At 36.6% G+C, this 20,616-nt stretch overlaps 1 protein-coding gene across 1 annotated transcript in view; it reads right to left on the bottom strand.

The window, feature by feature from the left end:
- Window positions 1-717: 717 nt before the first annotated feature.
- SNAPC1 (small nuclear RNA activating complex polypeptide 1) overlaps window positions 718-20,616 on the bottom strand; it is a 37,003-nt gene continuing 17,104 nt past the window's right edge. The window contains exons 7-9 of the mRNA XM_027842887.1: window positions 19,444-19,506; window positions 16,656-16,794; window positions 718-1,153 (exon numbers count right to left, since the gene is read on the bottom strand). Of these exons, the coding sequence (XP_027698688.1) occupies window positions 1,128-1,153; window positions 16,656-16,794; window positions 19,444-19,506 (228 nt within the window). The 3' untranslated portion in view covers window positions 718-1,127. The remainder of the gene's footprint in view (window positions 1,154-16,655; window positions 16,795-19,443; window positions 19,507-20,616) is intronic.

The following is a 20,616-nucleotide window of genomic DNA, read 5'->3' as shown; positions in this document are numbered from 1 at the left end:
TTATCCACTTAATGGTCAATGGATAACCATATGTAAGAAACCAACAGCTAAGATAATTTTTATTATAGACTGCCTAAAAAGGTTGGGATTCTTAGCACTCTCTGGCACTTTGTCCAACACTGTCACCATCACATTTGGAAAAGTGCCCCAAAGTACTATGGCCATTTTAATTTTTTATTCATTTCAGGGATTGCTATGGCCAAAGAATTCATCACACCAAGTGGCTGTCATCACACCAAGTGGCTGGACTACTGGTGAGAGCTTCTCCAGACTTAGTGTAGCTTTTTTCTTTTAAACTTTTTTTTTCATTGAAAATAGATAAACTCTAGTGAGGAACATGAAAGAAGTCTTTGCAGCATGATCAACGTCAGAATCTTTTTTGTTCAATAAACAGCAGTACTTAAGATGTTAAATTTAAAAATTTTATTTGGAAGGTTTTAATAACTACCTAGAAATAATACATATTAAATTATGCTTGTACTCAAGATTAGTCAATATATTATTTAACTGGTCTGGATATTTAAAGTTCATTAAAACAAAGGAGGCTTTAAAAGTAACTGATATGGTTAGATTGATTACAAACTAGCAACTAAGCATGATCTTGACAGTAGGAACTATCAAGAGGAGTTTCATGTAAAAATAAAACAAAGCATTTCAATTCAACATTTATTAAGAACTTACTATACTCATACTTTCAACATTTATTAAGTACCTACAATATGCAATGCATTGTGCTAAGCACTGGCATTATCTCATTGAATTTACAGTCTAGTAGTAATGAAGAAAAATATACTTATTGCACTTACCCACATAAGGTATATGATGGTTTCATTCAAGTCATAAATTAATCTATGATTAAGGACAATGTAATCTACATCTCAAGTTAAACTAAAGGTCAATGTAAAATAAGAATATGTAATAATTAGCATGGCCACAAATGTGTTAAGGCAATTTTGAGTGCATATAAATACCACTGGAAACCAATTTTCACAAAGGACTACTGTGGTAGTCCAGAATAAACAGGGAACAGCTGGCTTTAATATCTGCAGTCTTCATCTTCATCACATAAAGATTTTAACTGTCCAGAAATTCAGATTGCATAAAACTCTACAGTCCAAGTTCTTTGTTCAGCATCTTCTTTTCCTCTTAGGTACTGAAAGGCATAAGAAAATTTAGAAGTTCAATAGGTTTAAATAGATGGCACCAGAAAACAAACAATGCTTCCTGTACTATCTATAGTTTCATTTTATTAGGGCCCAAAAATAGGAAGATAAGTATATTTATTCTGATAACTGACAGCTGGCTCCTTGAGTACTTTTACTTCTTTATACTATACATAAACTACATGGCTTAAATACAGGTTTTTAATTTCAATACTGAAAATATTAAATAACAGTACAGAAAGAAATTTTCTAACCTCAATCATATTGGTTTAAGAATATAAGAAATTACAACTCTAATCTGCAAATGAAATTTTCCTTCAGAATGACTCTAGAAATTCAACATTTATGTTGAAATCTAGTCATCCAAAAAATGTATGTTTAGGTGAAAGGCTACTCTAAAGTTATATTAGAAGAGTTTGTGCATTAAAATGGAAAATTCTGAAACACAAGAGTAAAGAATATGTAAACATTAGGGTTCTTCAGTGGTTTTGTGTGTGTGTGTGTATGTGTATTTGCCTAACCAAACAAACCAGGAGCTCTAGGAAACAAAAAAAAAGGGGGTGGGAGAATAAATATTTATTATTAATTATTATTTATTTACTATGTGTCAGGCACTGGGTTCAAATACCTCATAACCCCTACTAGCTATGTGACACTGGGCAAATTACTTAATCTCTATTGGCTTCAGTTTCCTCTGTAAAATGAGGGAGGTTGAACCAAAGGTTCTCAAAGGTCTCTTCTAGCTCTAATCCATGATCCTATGTTGGTTTAATATTATAAAAACTATAAATATAACAGATCATATTGGTAACAAAAACAGTAAGAAACACAACAATCAACTGATACAGAAAAAGCTTTTGGCAAAATACTATATCCCTTTATGTTAAAAATATTAAAAAGAATAGGAACAAATGGAATATTCTTTAACATGCTAAACTAACTACCTAAACTAAATAGCTAACATTATCTATAACAGAAAAACACTAGAGACCTTTCCAATAAATCATTCCATTGTCATCACTAGTATTTGGCACAGCTCTAGAAATATCAGCTTTAGCAAAAAGACAAGAAAAAGAAATTAAGGGAATAAGCATAGACAAAAAGGAAACAAAATAACGATTCTTTGCAGACATGATTTTTTTACTCAGAAGAACATAAATTTCAACTAACGATTACTTGAAAAATTTCTAACTTTAGCAAAGCAGGGGGGCATAAAATAAAGCAAAGCAGGGGTGCATAAAATAAACCCACAAAAACCAACAGCTTTTCTGTATTATCAAAAAAACTCAGTAGGAGAGATAGAAAAAGAAATTCCATTAAAATTAGCACAGAATGGAGAGTACCCCTACTAAGATACAGAAAGAATTATATGAGTTCAACTACAAAACACTGTAAGAATAAAGATAAGCCCAAATAATTGGAAAAATATTAACCACTCATGGTTGGACCATGCCAATATAATAAAAATGGTAATACCTGAACTAATTTACAGATTCAATGCTATCCCAATCAAACTACCCAAGGGTTACTTTATAACTAGAAAAAATAACAACAAAATTCACCTGGAGACATAAATACAACCCAAAGGAAAAAAAAAATCCCAGAGAAATTCAAAAAAGAGGAAAAGCATTCATATGCATAAAATATTTATGACAGTATTTTTTGTTGTAGCAAAGTCCTAGAGACCAAGTGGATAATCATAAACTGGGAAATGATTAACAAATCATGGGATATGAAGGTAAAATTGCATCATAAAGAAAGGATGAAAGGGACAGATTCAGAGAAACCTACGATATGAACTGATAGAGAGGGAAGGAAGCAGAATCGGGTGCACCATTTACGTAATGACTATAATAGGGCAGCAAGATGGTGTAGTGGATGGAGTACCAGTCTTGGGGTCAGAAACACTCCTCTCTCTGAGTTCAAATCTGGCCTCAGACACCTACTGGCTATGAGACCCTAAGCAAGTTACTTAGCCCTGTTTGCCTCAGTTTTCTCAACTATAAAATGAGCTGGAGTAAGAAATGGCAAACCACTCTACTGTCTTTCCCAAGAAAACCCCAAATGAGATCAAGAAAAGTCAGAATACAACTGAACAATAGCAACAACATAATATGGCAAGGGAAAACTATGAAAGACTTAGGAAAGTTAATCAATGTAATGACCAGTTATAACTCCAGAAGACTGATAATAAATCATGTTTCCCACTTTTTGGCAGAAGTGATAGGCTAGAGGTTAGATTGAAATATACATTTTCAGATCCAAACAATGTGGTAATTTGTTTTGCTATACAAAAAAAAAAAATGTTTTTTGAAGGAGGGAGAGGGGAACAGTGATGCCAAGAAAAAGAAGAGACAAATATTTTAAAAATAGAGAAGAGAGCAGGAGAGTTCAGAAGGTGATACAACCAAGTAGGGCAGTTTTGGTACTACCATGTTTAATTTTATAGTATGACCTGTATAGAGATTTAGTTTTATATACAATCATCTTTTTCTATGCTTCTTTGTACCAGGAAATGTTTATGTTTACTGGCGTTTGTCAAGTTCATATATTAAAAGGTTCCTTTTGAACCCTTCCTCTGGGCATCCCAAACATACCACCATAACCAAAATTTCCAACCCCCTATAGAATCCGTACAAGTCAGAAGTCTACTCCCACCACCATCAGAGATGCTGCTGCTATTCTGAAATCTCCTGCCAATAATTCCTACTCAAGGACCAAAGGGAAAAAGTCCTAACCCATACGGATCCCAAACCGCTGCTATCAGTGTCCCTGTAGGAATCTCTACAGACCAAAGTACCAAGAGAAATGCTGCTGAAAAACTGAGAGTTCCCAATCACAGTGGATTAGATTAGGAAGTTCTTATACTTGAAACCAGAGTCATTATGATATCCCATCCCAGGAATATCTAAAGCCCTAGTACCTGGTATCAGAAAAGTGGAAGACAAGAAAGTTACTCTGCTAGGTTTAGGGAGAGAATAGGGTGAGGAAAGAGTTCTTCCTTAAAGTCTCAGAGAAAAGAGATATCTGTTTCTGATGTCATAGTTATAACCCCCTACCCGTCCCCAGAAACAATGGTATAGATCATGATTGGGTTTAGGATTGAGCTATATTACAAATTAAGTAAGTTTTCATGAAGTACTGTAGAAATCTAACCAACATTAATAATAGGCTTTCTATAAGGAAATAACAATAGGTCACACAGTGTACTTTTACATAAATTAACTCAGGTGATTTTATAACAAGCCTATGAAACAGACAGTGCAAATACCATTCATAGTTTATAGTAGGGGAAACAGGGTCAGAGAGGCTCAGTGGCTTGAGCTTCCGTCTCCAGAGGTCAGGCCTAGCTTTCTGCTTTTTTCTTTTCCTTTTCTGCTTTTCTATCTACTGCCTCCCAAAAAACAACATTCCAAATGACAAACAACAGGCTGAGAAACAGACCTCTGAGACACATGTAACATTGGAAACTGCTGGTACAGACAACAGAAAGACAAGGCTCATCACTAATTTAGAAGCCACCCTCCAAATATGCCACCTGAATATCTCAGAATCAGGGGAGAAGAACTGGGAACAAAGATCCTAAATTGAGGAGAATAAATTCTAAGAGTTCAGAAAGAGCAAAATATCCTATTCTATAGGTTCATGGTCTGAAATTCTACAGACAGCTGAGCAATGGAAAGAAAATCTGGGTTCAGGAGGCGGAGCCAAGATGGCAGAGTAAAAGCAGTGACTTGCTTGAGCTCTTCCCCAAACCCCTCCAAATACCTGTAAAAAATGGCTCTAAACAAATTCCAGAGCAGCAGAACCCACAAAAAGGCAGAGTGAAACAAATTTCCAGCCCAAGACAACCTGAATGGTTGACTGGAAAGGTCTGTTGTGCTGGACTAGGAGAGGAGCACAGTTCAGTGTGGGCCACACAGTCAAAAACCAGGCCTCAGCAAACCTGGAGCAGGCCTCAGGGGACTGAATCAAGGGGAGCTATGGCAGTTTCCAGACTTCTCAACCCACAAACACCAAAGACAACTTAGAAGATCAGTAGGAAAGGTCTGTCAGACCTCTTTGAGAGAGATGCCCAGTCTGACCCCAGGCCTGGCAGAGCCCCAAGGGCAGTGGCTGTGCTTCTGCAGCCCATAGACAGAGGAGGAATCACATGGCTGATCAGAAGGGGGATTGCAGGGATCTCTTTACTGGTGCTGAAGCAGGATTCTCTTGCTTTGCCCATGCTTGGATCTGGGTTGCAGTCCTGGTTGGTGGTCCTGGGGCAAGGGGGAGCACTGGCGTGACGCAGCTTGTGGCAGCGGTGGAGCGGTTTCACAGTTCCAAGGCAGAAAAGAGTGCTTGTGGTCACTCACTCACCACAGCACAGGCCAGAAAGGAATAAACACCTTGCCTTTGATCATACCACTTCGTTAGAACTGAAAATTTATAGGTCCCTAGAAGTATCTCTGAAAACAGCTGTACAAAACCCCTGAATCTTGGGACAGTACATACTCCACATTGGAAGCAGACCCCCTACCTTAACAAAGAGTTTAATAGTCAAGTAATTGGCTGGGATCATGAGCAAACTGTGCAAAAGTCAGACCATAGAACCTTTCTTTGGTGACAAAGAAGATCAAACAATACAACCAGAAGAAGACAACAAAGTCAAAACTCCTACATCCAAAGCCACCAAGAAAAATATGAATCAGTCCCAGGCCATGGAAGAGCTCAAAAAGGATTTTGAGAAGAAACTGGATTCAAATGTCAATTCAATGAGTTACTCTGTATGTAATAATGAATAAGTCACACCCTCTGTTTCCTCATCTGTAAAATAAGGGTAGACTAGATTATTTTGAAGGTCCCTTCCAACTCTAAATCTACAAACAATAAGCTATAACAGGGTTAAAGTTAACAGCTTCTGAGATCCTTTTCAGCTCTAAATCTATTGTAACTTCCTTTGTCAAAAATATGATAAAAAAGTACACTTTCTTCCCCCTTAAGGCATAGAAATTGTGCAATATATCCTGGGGGAGAATTGGGGGAAGGTAGGGGACAGAAGAGAAAAATCAATAAAAAAATAATTAAACTAAAAGCTTTAACGTATAAAGAGGTAACTTTAGAAACCTCACTTGTCCAAAACAACTTATTCCTCAACCATGCTGGATAAAGGAGGTTTAATTATAAGCAAAGATAATAAGTGTGAAGAGCAAAAGGCTTATAAAAATTGTATAGATTTCTTTTTAACTTCATGAGATAGTCACAAGCATATAAGTGCTTTAAACCAAAAGTCTTTAATGGCTGGCTCATTAATATGCTGATACACTGTAACAGGTTTTTTAAAAAAGCCTGTTTTACTCTGTTATTGTTCAGTCATTCAGTTGTGCCCAATTCTTTGTGACCCCATGGACCACAGCATGCCAGATTCTTCTATCCTCCACTATCTCTCAAAGTCTGTCCAAGTTTACATGTTACTTCCATGACACTATCTATCCATCTCATTCTCTGCCATGCCTTCAATCTTTTCCTACATTAGGGTCTTTTCCAATGAGTCTCATCTTCTCATTATGTGGCCAGCCTATTTAAGCTTCAGCTTCAGTATTTGACCTTCCAGTGAATAGCCTAAATTAATTTCTTTAAGTATTGACTGCTTTAATCTCCTTGCTGTCCAAGGGACTCTCAAGTCTTCTCCAGTACCACAATTCAAAGCATCAAATCTGCAGCCCTCAGCTTTCCTTACAATCCAACTCTCACTGCCATACATTGCTACTAGAAAAACCAAAGCTTTGACTATACAGACCTTGGTCAGCAGGGTAATGTCTCTGCTCCTTCGTATACTGTCCAAATTTGCCATATATATATAGTTTTCCTTCCCAAGGAGCAAGTGTCTTTTAATCTCATGGCTGCAGCAGCTATCTACACTGATTTTTGAACACAAGAATATAAAATCTGACACTGCCTCTATTTCCTTTCCCTCTACTTGCCAGGAAGCAATGGGACCAGTTGCCAAGACCTTAGATTTTTTGATGTTAAGCTTCATGCTAGCTTTTACATTCTCTTCTTGCACTCTCATCAAGAAATTTCTTAATTCCTCTTCACTTTCTGCCACAAGAATGGTATCATCTGCATATCTGAGATTATTTATATTTCTCCCAGCAACCTTAATTCCGGCTTTTGATTCATCCAGCCTGACATTTCATATGATGTACTCTGCACATAAGTTAAATAAATAACATTATATACAGTCTTGTCGTATTCCTTTCCCATTCTGAAATCAATCAGTTGTTTCACGTTCAGTTCTAACTGTTGCTTCTTTGCCCACGTACAGGTTCCTCAGGAGACAAGTAAGATGATCTGGTACTCTGATCTCTCTGAGAACTTGCCACATTTTGTTGTGATCCACACAGTCAAAGGCTTTAATGTAGTCAACGAAGCAGAAGTAGATATTTTTCTGGAACTCCTTTTTCTCTATAACCCAGCAAATGTTGGCAATTTGATCTCTAGTTCCTCTGCCTCTTCAAAAACCAGCCTACTCTTCTGATAATTCTCAGTTCAAATATTGCTGAAGCCTAACTTACAGAATCTTGAGTATAACCTTCCTGGCATGTGAAATGAGCTCAATTGTTTGGTAATTTGAACATCCCTTGGCATTGCCCTTCTTCAGCAGTGGGATGTAAACTGATTTTTTCCAATCCGGCGGCCACTGTTGAGTTTTCCAAATTTGTTGGCATATTGAGTACAGCACTTTAACAGCCTCATCTTTTAGGATCTAAATATCCCTGCTCGAATTACATCACCTCCACTAACCTCACTGTTAGCAAAGCCCACTTGACTTTATTCTCCAGAATGTACGAATCTAGATCAGTAACCACATCAGTGATGGTGAGATCTTTCTTATGTGTTCTTTTGTGTAGTCTTGCCACTTCTTAATCTCTTCTACTTCTGTTAAGTCCCTGACATTTCTGTCTTTTATCATGCCCATTTTTGCTTAAAACATTTTCTTGATACCTCTAATTTTGTCGAAAAGATACTGTCTTCTACTTCTTTGCATTGCTCATTTAAGGAAATCTTCTCTCTCCTTACTATTCTCTGAAATTCTGCATTCATTTGGGTATATCTTTCCCTTTCTCTTTTTCCTTTTGCTTTCCTTCTTTCCTCAGCTATTTGTAAAGCTTCATCAGAAAGCCATTTTATTTTCTTGCTCTTCTTTTTCTTTGGAATATTTTTTGTTGCTGCCTCCCATACAGTATTGCGAACCTCTGTCCGTAGTTCTTCAGGCACTCTATCTACCAGATCCAAACCCTTAAAGGCTATTCATCACCTCCACTTTAAATTCATAAGGGATGTTATTTAGGTCATACCTATATGGTTTCATGGTCTTCCCTATTTTTTTTCGTTTTTTTTTTTTTTTTAGTGTTTTCCCTACACTGCAAAAACATTTGAAAAAGTAAGTCCTTTTCTTTCTCTTACAGGTATAATTTCAGCATTCTTAAACAATGAATATCTGCTTTACACTATTTGAATTCTTTGCCTCAACTGCTTAAACAGTACAAATGAGAAAATGAAGAGACATTAGGAACTACTTCATAATTCATCAGGCTATGAGTATGCTGAAGAACACAAATATATGTGTATATCTATATATCTATCTAACCACCTTGAACACTCTATTGCCAACAAAATACTAAACAAGAAAGTCTAGCTCTAAAATAACTATATTCTACTATACATCCCTTCTATCCATGACATTTTAATGAAATGATTTTTTTAATCAATTTAAACTCATCTAGTTGAGTTTCACATTGATATTTAGTTTAAAAAAACAAGAACATTTCATGTGGCCATTACCTTTTCTATTCAAAAAACTTGAAAAACATTTATACCTAAAAATCTAATAATAAAATAATCATTGATATTTGCAAAAGATGTTCTTGAAGATTCCCATGAATTAGGAAAATCTATGAATACCATATTAGATCATATTAAAGACTTGCTTCTATGAGTTCGGCATATTCACTGTACTATAATCCTTTACTATTTTAAGTGGCATGGAATGGATTAATAGTATAGTGTACTGAATGTACTACAGAAGTGAGGTAAAGTATCTGCATAATGCTCAGGGAAACAGGTCTTATCATCAGTTCTTGAAACCTCTAAAATGAAATTTCTGGAATTTTCTGACACTTCAACTTTACCTAATTCACTAGAAGTCTCATTTTTTTCTTCCTCTTTGGTAATAAGTGGCATACTCTGACATGAAGCCTCCTTCTTTATACTCCACTGACCCCCTAGAAAGAAATATTTGGAAAATAGTATTTACATATCTCTGTGTACCTATGCATAGATGATCCAACCAGTGCAGAATACAGCAGGACTCTAACCTCCCTAGTTCTGTATACAATGCCTATCTTAAGGAAGTATAAGATTGTATTAGCATACTTTTGGCTGTTACATTCTAATGCTGATGCACATTAAGTTTGCAATTCACTAAAACCCTCATTTCATTTTCAAACAAACCATCTCATCACATCTCCCCTGCCTTGTACTTATTTTGTTTTTAAACCCCAGGGTAGTATTTTGTATTTATCACTAGCAAATTTAATCCTATTAGATTCAGCCCATTGCTTTAGCCAGTAGATATCTTTTTGGATGCTGAGCCTGTCATCCAACATGGTGGCTCTCTCTGCTGGATCTGTGTCACCTAAGCATATCACATATGCCTTTATCCAAATCCCTGAAAAAAATTGTCAAACAGCACATAAACAGCACAATAACAACATTTTCCTGGTGCTCGGCACCATTAATAAACCCAAACCACTAATAACAACTCTGGCTGCTGCCATTCAATAAGCACTATCATCTGAGGTCATATTTCTCTACCTTGCTGACAATAGCAGATTTGTTTTGCAAGGAACACTTGTCCCTTACACAAAAATAAAGATATTTGTCGCTCTCCAAGCTCTGAAGCAACTCTCCCATTTTCCATAATCTTTCAAAGATTATGCTGGGCAATCACTTCCACTAGTTCTTTCAAGACCCTGGAATATAGTTTATCTGAGGTCACTACCCAGAGAAGCTATTCCAAATCTTCCCTTCTTTCAAGTCTCCCATACCTCACCCTTTCTTCTTTCTTTTAGCTGAGAAGCCTGGCTCCTACTATACTGAGAAAATTGAGGAGAATGGATGTGCAATTCCTCTTCTCTCTCTTCATCTCAAAACCCCTTGATATCATGTCCCACTCTCCTCCTTTCACCCAGGCACTGACAAAAAGGTGGCCATTCTTGTTGCCAAGGCCAGCTACTCAATATATGTACTTCATCTTATCTCCTCCTATACTCTCCAGCAGATTGCAATTTCTATCATCTTCTCCCTCTCTAAAATTTTCTACATCTCCATGCTCAAGTCTCTCATATCCTTAAGAAACTTTCACTAGAGCATACATCTCTCCAAGCTGTCATCCTATATCTCTCCTTTTTACAGCCAGAATCCTTAAAAAAGCTGTCAGTATACTCACTGCTTCCACTTGTCTTTTCACTCCTCAACCATTCTAGATTCCAACACTATTATTCAACTGAATTGCCAACCTAATGATCTTTTCTCAGTTTTCGTCCTTCTTTGACTTGCCTGCTACATTTGACACTATTACCCACCCTCTCCTCTACACTCTGCTCTCTGGGTTTTCAAGACACTACCCTTTCCTACATCTCCTATCTGCGTGACTATTCTTCTACTTGAATACCTCCAATTCCACTCCTAGTTCATCAACTACATCATAATCCTTCAACTGAGTATGTACCCCAAGATCCTATTCTATGATGTCATCTTCTTTCTATAAACTCTCTTGGTAACCTCATCAGCTCCCCTGGATTTAACTATCCTCTCTATGCAGATGACACACACATACAGCCCATCTATATGAAGCCCTTCGTTTCAGTTCATATCCCCAATTAACTACTGTATATTTCAAACTCAATGACCTAGATATATCTCAAATTCACCACGTCCAAAATTAAACATATAACTTTTCCCTCCAAACCCTAATTTCTATAGAAGGCACTACTAAGGCTTCCAGTATCCCAAGTTTGTAGCTTAAGGCTACAACTCCTCCGCTCCTCATTCAACATATTCAACCAGTTGTCAAATCTTGCCATTTTTTTCCTGCACAAGATCTCTTAAGACTGACTTCTCTCTACTAACACAGCTACCACCTTAGTTTAGGCCCTCATTACCTCTCCCCTAGGTTACTGCAAGTGACTCTGACTGATTTCCCTGACTCAAGTTTCTTCCTACTCCAATCTATCTCCTACATACTCTTGCCAAAACGATTTTCCTTAAGCGCAAAACTGACCATGTCACTCTCCTACACAATGAACTCTGTAGCTCCTCTATTTAGCTTTTAAAGTCCTTCACAACCTGGTCCCAACCCCTTTCCAGTTTCATAGAACATTACTCTCCCTCTCCCCTACACACACACACACACACACACACACACACACAATCTCTCGCTCTCTCTCTGTAATCCAGCATAAACTGGCCTTTATGTAACACTCCTCCCATCTCCATGCCTTTGCTTTGGTCTACCCCACACCTGGAATGTACTCCCTTCTTACTCTCCCTCATAGAATCCAATCCCTCTTTTACTTCAAGACACAGCTCAAGCACCGCTTCCTACATGAAATCTTTCTTGTTCTTCCTAAATGTTAGTTTCCTCCCTCCCAATTTACACTGTACTTAAGTATTTTGTACTTATTTTCCTCATATTTATTCTATATATAATTTTAATGTCTTTCCTATTAGAACATAAGCTCCTTTCAAGTATGAACTGTTTCATCGTATTTTATCCATAACATCTGACTCAGTGCGTGGAACAAAGTTGGTGTTTACACGTATGTTGGCTAACTGGGCTTTTCTATAATTTCCAGCCCAAAGGTCATTCTTTGTAGAAAATCAGAAGCAAAATAAAAGATGAGTTCTATATTTACTCATTCAAATCAACATTTATAAAGCATCTATACTCTGTATTAGGTTATATGGTAGATGCTAAGGACACAAAAAAAATATGGAAAAGTCTCTGTCCTCAAGGAGGGCAATGTATACAATATGTAAACAGATGAGCAATTACAAGATAATTTGAGGCAGGAGAAGCCTCAAATCAAGCAAGTGGAACTTGAACCAAGCCCTGAAGAAAACTAAGGATTTTTTTGGAAAACGCTAGGAAAACAAAACAAAGGCTAGGAAGAAACACATTCCCAGTACGGGGATAGCTTGTACTAACATACCAAGATGAAAAATGTAAGGCAAAGTATGGACAGCAGCACACATGCCAGTTTAACCATGATGTGTGAAAGGAAGTAATGTAAAATAAGTTTTAATGGTGAATGGCAATACCTGAGTTTATAATCTAGAGGCAATAAACACTTAAAAGCATTTAGGAAAGAAATTAAATCTCCCTGAGAAATACTCCTAACTCTTTTGGTTGGTCTACACATTCCCAATGAATTCAAATACCCCTTTTTTTAATATTAATTTATTTTTAGTTTTCAACATTCACTTCCATAAGATTTTGAGTTCCAAATTTCCTCCCCCTTCCTCCCCTTCAAATAATCTTTTTAGACAATTCCTCCTTTGACTTTTCAATGGAATTATTTATTTGTGTCTTCAGAATTTCATTAAGAGTGTCCTTTCCCTCTGGGACTAACTTCCCTACAGAATCTTAGACCATGTGATCCTATTTATGTTTTCCCTGAACATTCTAAAGTATATTCTCCCCAAATTTAATACTATACCATCTTTCCTTCCCTTCACTGTCAAAAATGCTAAGATGGAGTGCTCATTCATAGGATCACACAAGATGGTTCCCATCACTTTGGCCACAGCAAGTAACTGCTCCTTTTCAAGAAAATATTAACTTCGGTTTTTGTCAGAGCGAGCTGAACTCAGTTGAATTCAGTCCAAATACATGAAGTTTCCCATCAATACTATATCGTATCTCTAAGCTAGGTTGTAATCTATGTCCTTGAAGTGAGCTCTCTATCGAGATAGTTCATAGTATACTCTGATACCAATATTTTTTCTATCTCCAATGATTTTGACCCAAATGTTCTTTACAACTTCCCCTGATTTCTAGATTTCCCCCATACACCTTCTCAACAAAAAGTGTTACTCCAATCCTCCCGCTTTCACCAGCTCCCATTCCACTATCCTTTTCCTTTTAAAATAAGGTACCCCTTGGCAAAGAATTGGAAATTGAGAGGATGCCCATCAATTGGGGAATGGCTGAGCAAGTTGTGGTATATGAATATAATGCAATACTAGTGTACTATAAGAAATGATGAACAGGCTGACTTCAGAAAAACCTGGAAAGACTTGTATGGTCTGATGCTGAGTGAAGTGAGCTGAACCAAAAGAACGTTGTACACAATAACAGCCACGTTGTACAATGACTATTACTGATAAACTTAATCCTTCCCAGCAATACAGGGATCTAAGACATCTCCAAAGGCCGCGTGTGGAAAATGCTATCCACATCCAAAGAAAGAACTATGAATGCAGATCGAAGCATACTATTTGCTATTTTTTTTTCTTCTGTTGAGTTTTGTTTCCTCTTTCTGGTGGTTCCTCCTATTGGTTCTAATTCTTACTTACAACATCACTAATGTGAAACTATGTTTAATAGGAATGTATATGCATAGCCTATATCAGATTGTGCGCCATCTTGGGGAGGGTGGTGGGGAGAAAAGGAGAGAAAAATTTTAAACTCAAAAGCATATGGAAGTGATTGTTGATAAATCAAAATAAATTAATTAAAAAAAAAAAAGGTACCCTTCTAGAGTCATAGTCCAATCACAGATTCCATGCTACCAAATCTCAAGTATATATGTTAGAGAAAGAATATTTTAGTTGGGGGGAGTGGGGGGAGGGATGGTGAGGGGGAACATTCCAAAAACAACATGTATAATGGAAAAAGTCCTGGATACAAGATCCGAGAACCTGAACTCCCATCCTAGCTCTTATACTTACTGCCTATCTATGGCACTGGGAAAGTCACTCCACATCTCTGGGTCTCAGTTTACTCAACCATAAAATGAAGGAGTTGTGCTCAATGATCTCTAAGAGCTCTGCCAGCTTTAGCTCTATGATCCAGTGATATAACACACTATGTCAACATATCAAAGCTAAATGTTTAGAATAGAAATACAATTATAGTGACAGTAACTCTGAACCAAATATATTTCAAATATACACGTAATATAAGGTATGTACATGCTTTGCACAATGTTTCAGGAGTCTTCTGGACCCAATTCAATCTATTTTCTTTAATTCCTACATCAAAGGAAAGAATTGTTTTGATAAAGATAATTGACTGAAGACACCACTAATGAAATAGGAAAAAAAAAAAGCTTGGCAACCATCAAGAAACAACCATTAATTGTTTCTCAAATTCTATTAAAGAACCTAATTATATAAAGATATTTAAACCATGATGACCTTATATTCTTACATGTTTAACATATAAACCCTTCTTAATCATCACTGTCAAAGTATACAGCATAAATCTATGCTGTATTTCCCACCAAAACGTTATACCAAATAATACAGGCATAACAGTTTTTGCATGGTTCTGATCAATAATTATTCAAAATTCTGAACTAAATTGTCATAATGTAATACATCTGAATGAAAAATGTTAAAAAAAAAGAAGGAAGGAAGTGAGGGAGGAAGAAAAAAAAAGTTAACAGAAAGGAAAAAAATTTACTAAGCCAGGTGACCAATTTCTAACAAACTTAGGTTAAATTATGTTGGCTAGCAAGTTTCAGAACACTATTCTTTTTTTTTTTTTTACAACTATGAAATAAGCATTTAAAAGCTATCTTGGAGACAAAGCTTTATTTAATTATATTTGGGTTAATTAAATTGTTAACATTAAATGCAATAATTCAAAAGAAAAAAGGGAAACAAATTTTAAGGGGCTCTAAAATACACTAACACTTTAGCTAAACCAAACACAACCAAGTGTTAGGACGTAAGCAGAAAGACCTCTGATGAGCCACAATAGAGGTCACAAAATCCAGGCACTAAAACTAATTTTCTGTACTGACAGGAATGCCACTCAGGCTCATCCTGGAAATACCTTACCCATAATTCTCATGGGCTTGGTTATCAGGTTTACAGAGTCATCACATATTAAAAACACTTGGCTATAAGGAAGGGAAATCACAGAATCTGAGAACAGGAAGGGACTACCTCAGAGTTCCTCTATCCCTAAGGAAGAATCATCTATACCTCTCCTCTATAAAAAATTACCATTTAGCCTCCACCTGAAGACCATCAGTGAAGGAAAACTCACTACTTCATGAATCAGACAATTCCACTTTTGGAGGTTTCTATCTATTTTTAAAGAAAGATTTTCTTTTATATTGAGCAAGCAATGTGCCTCCCTGCAATTTCCACAATTACTCCTAGCTCTAATTTCTCAAGTCAAGCAAAACAAGTTTATTCATCCCTCTTCCACCTGACAGTTGTTCAAATATCCTTCAAATATCAGAAGACGCGGTTATGTTACGTCCTAAATTTTCTCTTCAGCTGAGCCTGGTGTCATGATTTCAAGCTTTCTTTCCATCTTACACTATAGGCAGAAACACTAATATTATAATATGGCAGAAATAATAATAATTCCCAGGAGTGACTGGGAAAAACTCAAAAAGAATAGCAATCTAAGGCCATTTAACATAAGCACAAGCACATCCAAACAGGTTTTGAAGAACACTGTATTATATGGAGTAAAATTTGACAACAATGACTATTATACTTGTGTGTATCCTTATCACTCATACAAAAACAAAGGAAACCCAAAGCATGTAGTCAGGACATATGATTTTAATACTTTGACTTGGTTTTCAGGGCCTGCTCCTTCAGTTGTTTAAAACAATCCTTCCTCAGGAGCCAAACACTCAAAGTAGTAAAAGCATCATGCTGAACAGAAAAGCAGGTAAGGAGAATTCTAGCTCGCACAGTGAGTTTGTCATAGTTTTGTTCTGGTACCTGCTGGCAGCAGCCATGGGGACACAAAGACTAAAATTATTGACTCTGAGTACACAGTTCTTACCCTAGCTCTGTCAGTCATAACTATGCAGATGTGAGCAAAGGACTTAACTTGCTTTTTTTTTTTTTTTGTGAGGCAATTGGGGTTAAATGAGTTGCCCAGGATCACACAGCTAGTGAGTATCATGTGTCTGAGGCCAGATTTGAACTCAGGTCCTCCTGACTCCAGGGCCAGTGCTCTAGCCACTGCGCCACCTAGCTGCCCCAACTTAACTTGCTTTGTCTCACTTCTTTGTAAAATAGACTAGGTCACCATCGAGATGTCATTCAACTCTAAAATTCTATGACTCTACAAATGAATTTCCTGACATTAAAGATTACAAGCTCCCTAAATACACTGAAAGAGAATCTGGTCCACAACAAAGATATAAATCACTGTCTCTCATTTCTATAAAGACCTTATTAAGTTACCTTTAATTTGAGGTGAGGTTTCCTCTTCTGATTCCAGTTTTCCTTTGTTTCTTTTATTAGGTGTCTTGACTAGCTTTTTAACAAATTCTGTCTCAAGTGGTTCAAGTTTGACTTGACGATGTCTTCTTGACTTGGATGCCTGAAGAATTAAAGTTACTAAGTTACAAGGGATCCTGATTTTAACAGGTATACAGAATAGAAACATATTTAATACAAAGAGCAAGTCAAAAAATATGATCAAAGCACAAAGACATTCTATCAGGAAAATGTATTTTAAAAATTCCAGTATTTTATAACTCACATCCTCTGTATGTACACTACACATCTAGCACATACCACACTATAACATTATCCTTATCCAAAGAAGTTATGCTTTTTTTACCCAACCCAACCCACTCATACCCTCTGTTCTAGTCAGGCTAATTTCCTACTCTCTCCTACATGCTCATTCCAGCCTTTATGCCTTTTACTCATGCTATTACTGTCATTTAGACTATCCTCCCCCTTCACCAAATCAAATCCTACCCAACTCCTCCACAAAGTTTGCCCTGATTACTCCAACCCACAGAGATCTTTCCTTTCTCTGAATTCCTAAAGCACTATTAAGCTTGCACTAGATAATCATGTAGCATGACAGACAGACATCAATACCACCATAAATATAAAACCAACAGAACACATAAGTGTAACCACAGTTTCTTAAGAAAGACTATTTCTTTTAGTTGCTCATGCCCACAAACAATGCCTAACTGGCAGCATAAATATTTAATAAATTTTATCTGGACTGGTTAGAAAACGGAGTGTTGCAACACAACTTTCCAAGCTGCCCTGTTTGTCTGTTTCCTTTGGTCATTTCTTCTGCAGCCTTTTGTGCATTTTTTAAAAAAATGCTTCAATAACTTCCCCAGGAAGGTTTGGTGGTCCTCTGAAGGACAGCCCTTCCGACTACGGACGGCAGGAAGATGTGACTCCTGATTGGCTGAGAGACTTCTGGAAGACAAGTCAATCAGCCAACAAGCATTTATTAAGCATTTACTATGTGTCAAGCACTGGGAATACAAAAACAAGCAAGAAGACAGTCTGTGCCAAAGAAAACATGGCAGTTAATGTAATGTCATAGATTTGGAGCTAAACTTTGAAGATCATCTAGTCCAACCCCAACCCAACATGTATATAAGGAAACAGAACCAGACAGGATAATTAATTTGCCTAAGTCATACAAGTAGTGAATAGCAGTAATGGAATCTAAACCCAGCTCCTCCAACTCCAGTTGTTTCCCCTGTAGCACATTATTATAGCACGTATCTTCTAATGGATTACAAATTATTAAAAAATCAGCATGCAATAAAACATAACAATACTAAAACTATATCCAAACAAAATTTAATCATTTTTTGATGATTCAGAAGACATTTCATCACTTTAAAGTGCCTTGGTCCCAAGGCACTTTATCTCAATGTAATGAATAATTATTATCACAAGACAATAGAAGAGATCATATTTACTGGGTAGTTCTGGTTAATAAATTTTTTTTTAATTAACCACTTTTACTGATGGTATCTGAATACAGATTGAAGCATACTTTTTATTTATTTATTTTTCTTGAAATTTGTTTTGTCTGCTTTCTTTCACAACACAACTATTATGGATATGTTTTGCACGACCACACATGTATAACCTATACTGAATTGCTTGCCTTCTTGGTGAGAGGGTGAGGGAGGAAGGGAGAGAACTTAGAACTCAAAAGTTTTAAAAATAAATGTTAAAAATTGTTTTTACCTGTAACTAGGGAAAAATAAAATACTAAATGAAGCATAAAACCAGTTTTTGTACTTAGGAGACAGCATGGTAGAGAAGTAGACTACTGTGAGATCAGAGGTCTCAATTTCATCATATCTAAAGTGAAAGAGTTGGGCGAAAAGACTCCAAGATCCAGTCTTGGTCTAAATCTATGATCCTATGATAATAGAAATGACAACATTGGTGAGATTTTGGCCACAGTGTTATGAAAATGAAAAATAACTGATTAGTAACGAACAGGTCTCTTCAAGCTCTAAAGTTCAAATTCCACTACAATGGATTCCATGAGACTCTCAAAACTGGGTCAAGCAATGTTAATGTTAAAAATGTTAATATGGCCAAAGAATATGAACATCAGCTGAAGCTGTAAAATCTTGATCAAAGAAAGTTTATTTCTGTGGTACTTGGAACAACCACATATGACCCACAGTGGACTTTAAGATAGTTTATAATTGTGTGTCTGTAGGATTTTAAATGATCTACTAGCTAGGAAACCAATATTCAGCCTGTGGACCAACCTGAGGAAAAATAATTTTACCTAAACAGTTATTAGCACACATAAAAAAGCAAACTATTAGGGGGCCTGACCACCTGCCTGCCACTACTACCATATAATTGACTATCATAGAGTGTTATGCTATCAAAAAAACTAGCAAGTGTTTTGAAGTTGAATGTAAGAAATCATATAACTACATTTACAAGGTCTACACACATAAATTTCTCATCATATGGATATATCCATCTATTGCACACAGTAACTGAAATTACAGTTTTTAAAAAACCTAGATTTCAAAGATTATTAAATAAATAAAATGACTTAAAAGTCTAGCAATGTACCCCTTATTCAATCAAATGCAAAAAAAATCAAAAAACATAGTACTTAAAACTTATAGCTAAAATGCTTAAAATCCCTTAATAAAAAACAAAAATATGACCAAAATATTCATAAAAATGTTTGTTACCTTGTTTAAAAAACAAACAAATTTACCTGAGTGACAACTGAATAGGCCTTGGATTTTATTTTAGCTAATGCTCCTGCTCTTTCAGAACCCTGCAAACAAACAAAATCAAAATTGGACAGAAATTAAAAATAAACAGTTAACCCCACCAGAAGAAATTATTACTATATGCAACTAGAAATGGCAGTTAGGCAAGATCAATTAATGAAGTTACTAAATTCCACCAAGACTTTTAAGACCAACATCCTTAATTTGTACAAATTACTATGATCCTTCACAAGTGACTTCTACTTTAAAAGTTGTCTTAAAAACATAAAAAGACTTACAGATTATACTGAGATAGAGTGCATACATAAATCACTCATACCACTTCCTTTCTCACTACCACAAGCAGGTAACAGAAACCACCCTCATCTCATTGAAGCTCACCAGCATTTCCAGGCAAGACAGAAGGCTAGCAGGACACACTCCATCCATCAACCTCATCCATGTTCCACTAGAACCCTGGACTCTGTCCTTAGGTTTTGATGGGCTTTGACAGGTGAGCCTTCACTTTATCCTGCCTGGAAGGAGGCTTCCATGTCACTTCTCCATACCAAGGCTTCTGTGTGCTCCCTGCTCCGTATTTCCCTTTATAGATTGTCTTCCTCCTTAGAACATAAGCTCCTTGACAATACACACTGTCTTTCCTTCTACTAGTATTTGTATTTCCAGGGCTTAGCACAGTGCCTGTGAATACTTAAATACTTGCTGATTTGACTTAATTCATTGAGACTGGGCTCCCTCTTGATGACACAGCTTCCCCTCAACATCTTTTCCAGTCCTCGTTGTGCTGTGTGGGAATTGGAATACCTTCTTGCTCCCTACTGCTATGTGCAAGCTCTCCCTCTATCATTACTTAGTAACCTCTCTTCCTTTAAGGTTCTTTAATCCATATCTACAACTCAATCAAAATTCTGGTAGTTGTTTTCTACAGACCTCAGAACATTCCCTTTCTTTCCTCAAGGAGTTCAGTATCTGGCTTACTGTCCTTCTCTCCTCTCCCATTCCTACTCCAATGCTAGGGGACTTCAACTTACACAGTGATATTCCCTCAAACACCTAAACTTCTCAGTTTCCCAACTTGATCATTTCCCACGACCTGTTCTATCCTCCATGACCTTCATCTCTTCTACTCCTCAATTTTTTGCAAGGCTACTGCC

The sequence above is a fragment of the Vombatus ursinus genome, unplaced genomic scaffold, assembly GCF_900497805.2.
Source record: "Vombatus ursinus unplaced genomic scaffold, bare-nosed wombat genome assembly UNPS02014893.1, whole genome shotgun sequence".
NCBI lineage: Eukaryota > Metazoa > Chordata > Mammalia > Diprotodontia > Vombatidae > Vombatus > Vombatus ursinus.
The sequence above is the reverse complement of the archived record's forward strand: the minus strand, read 5'-3'. Positions and strand labels throughout refer to the sequence as shown.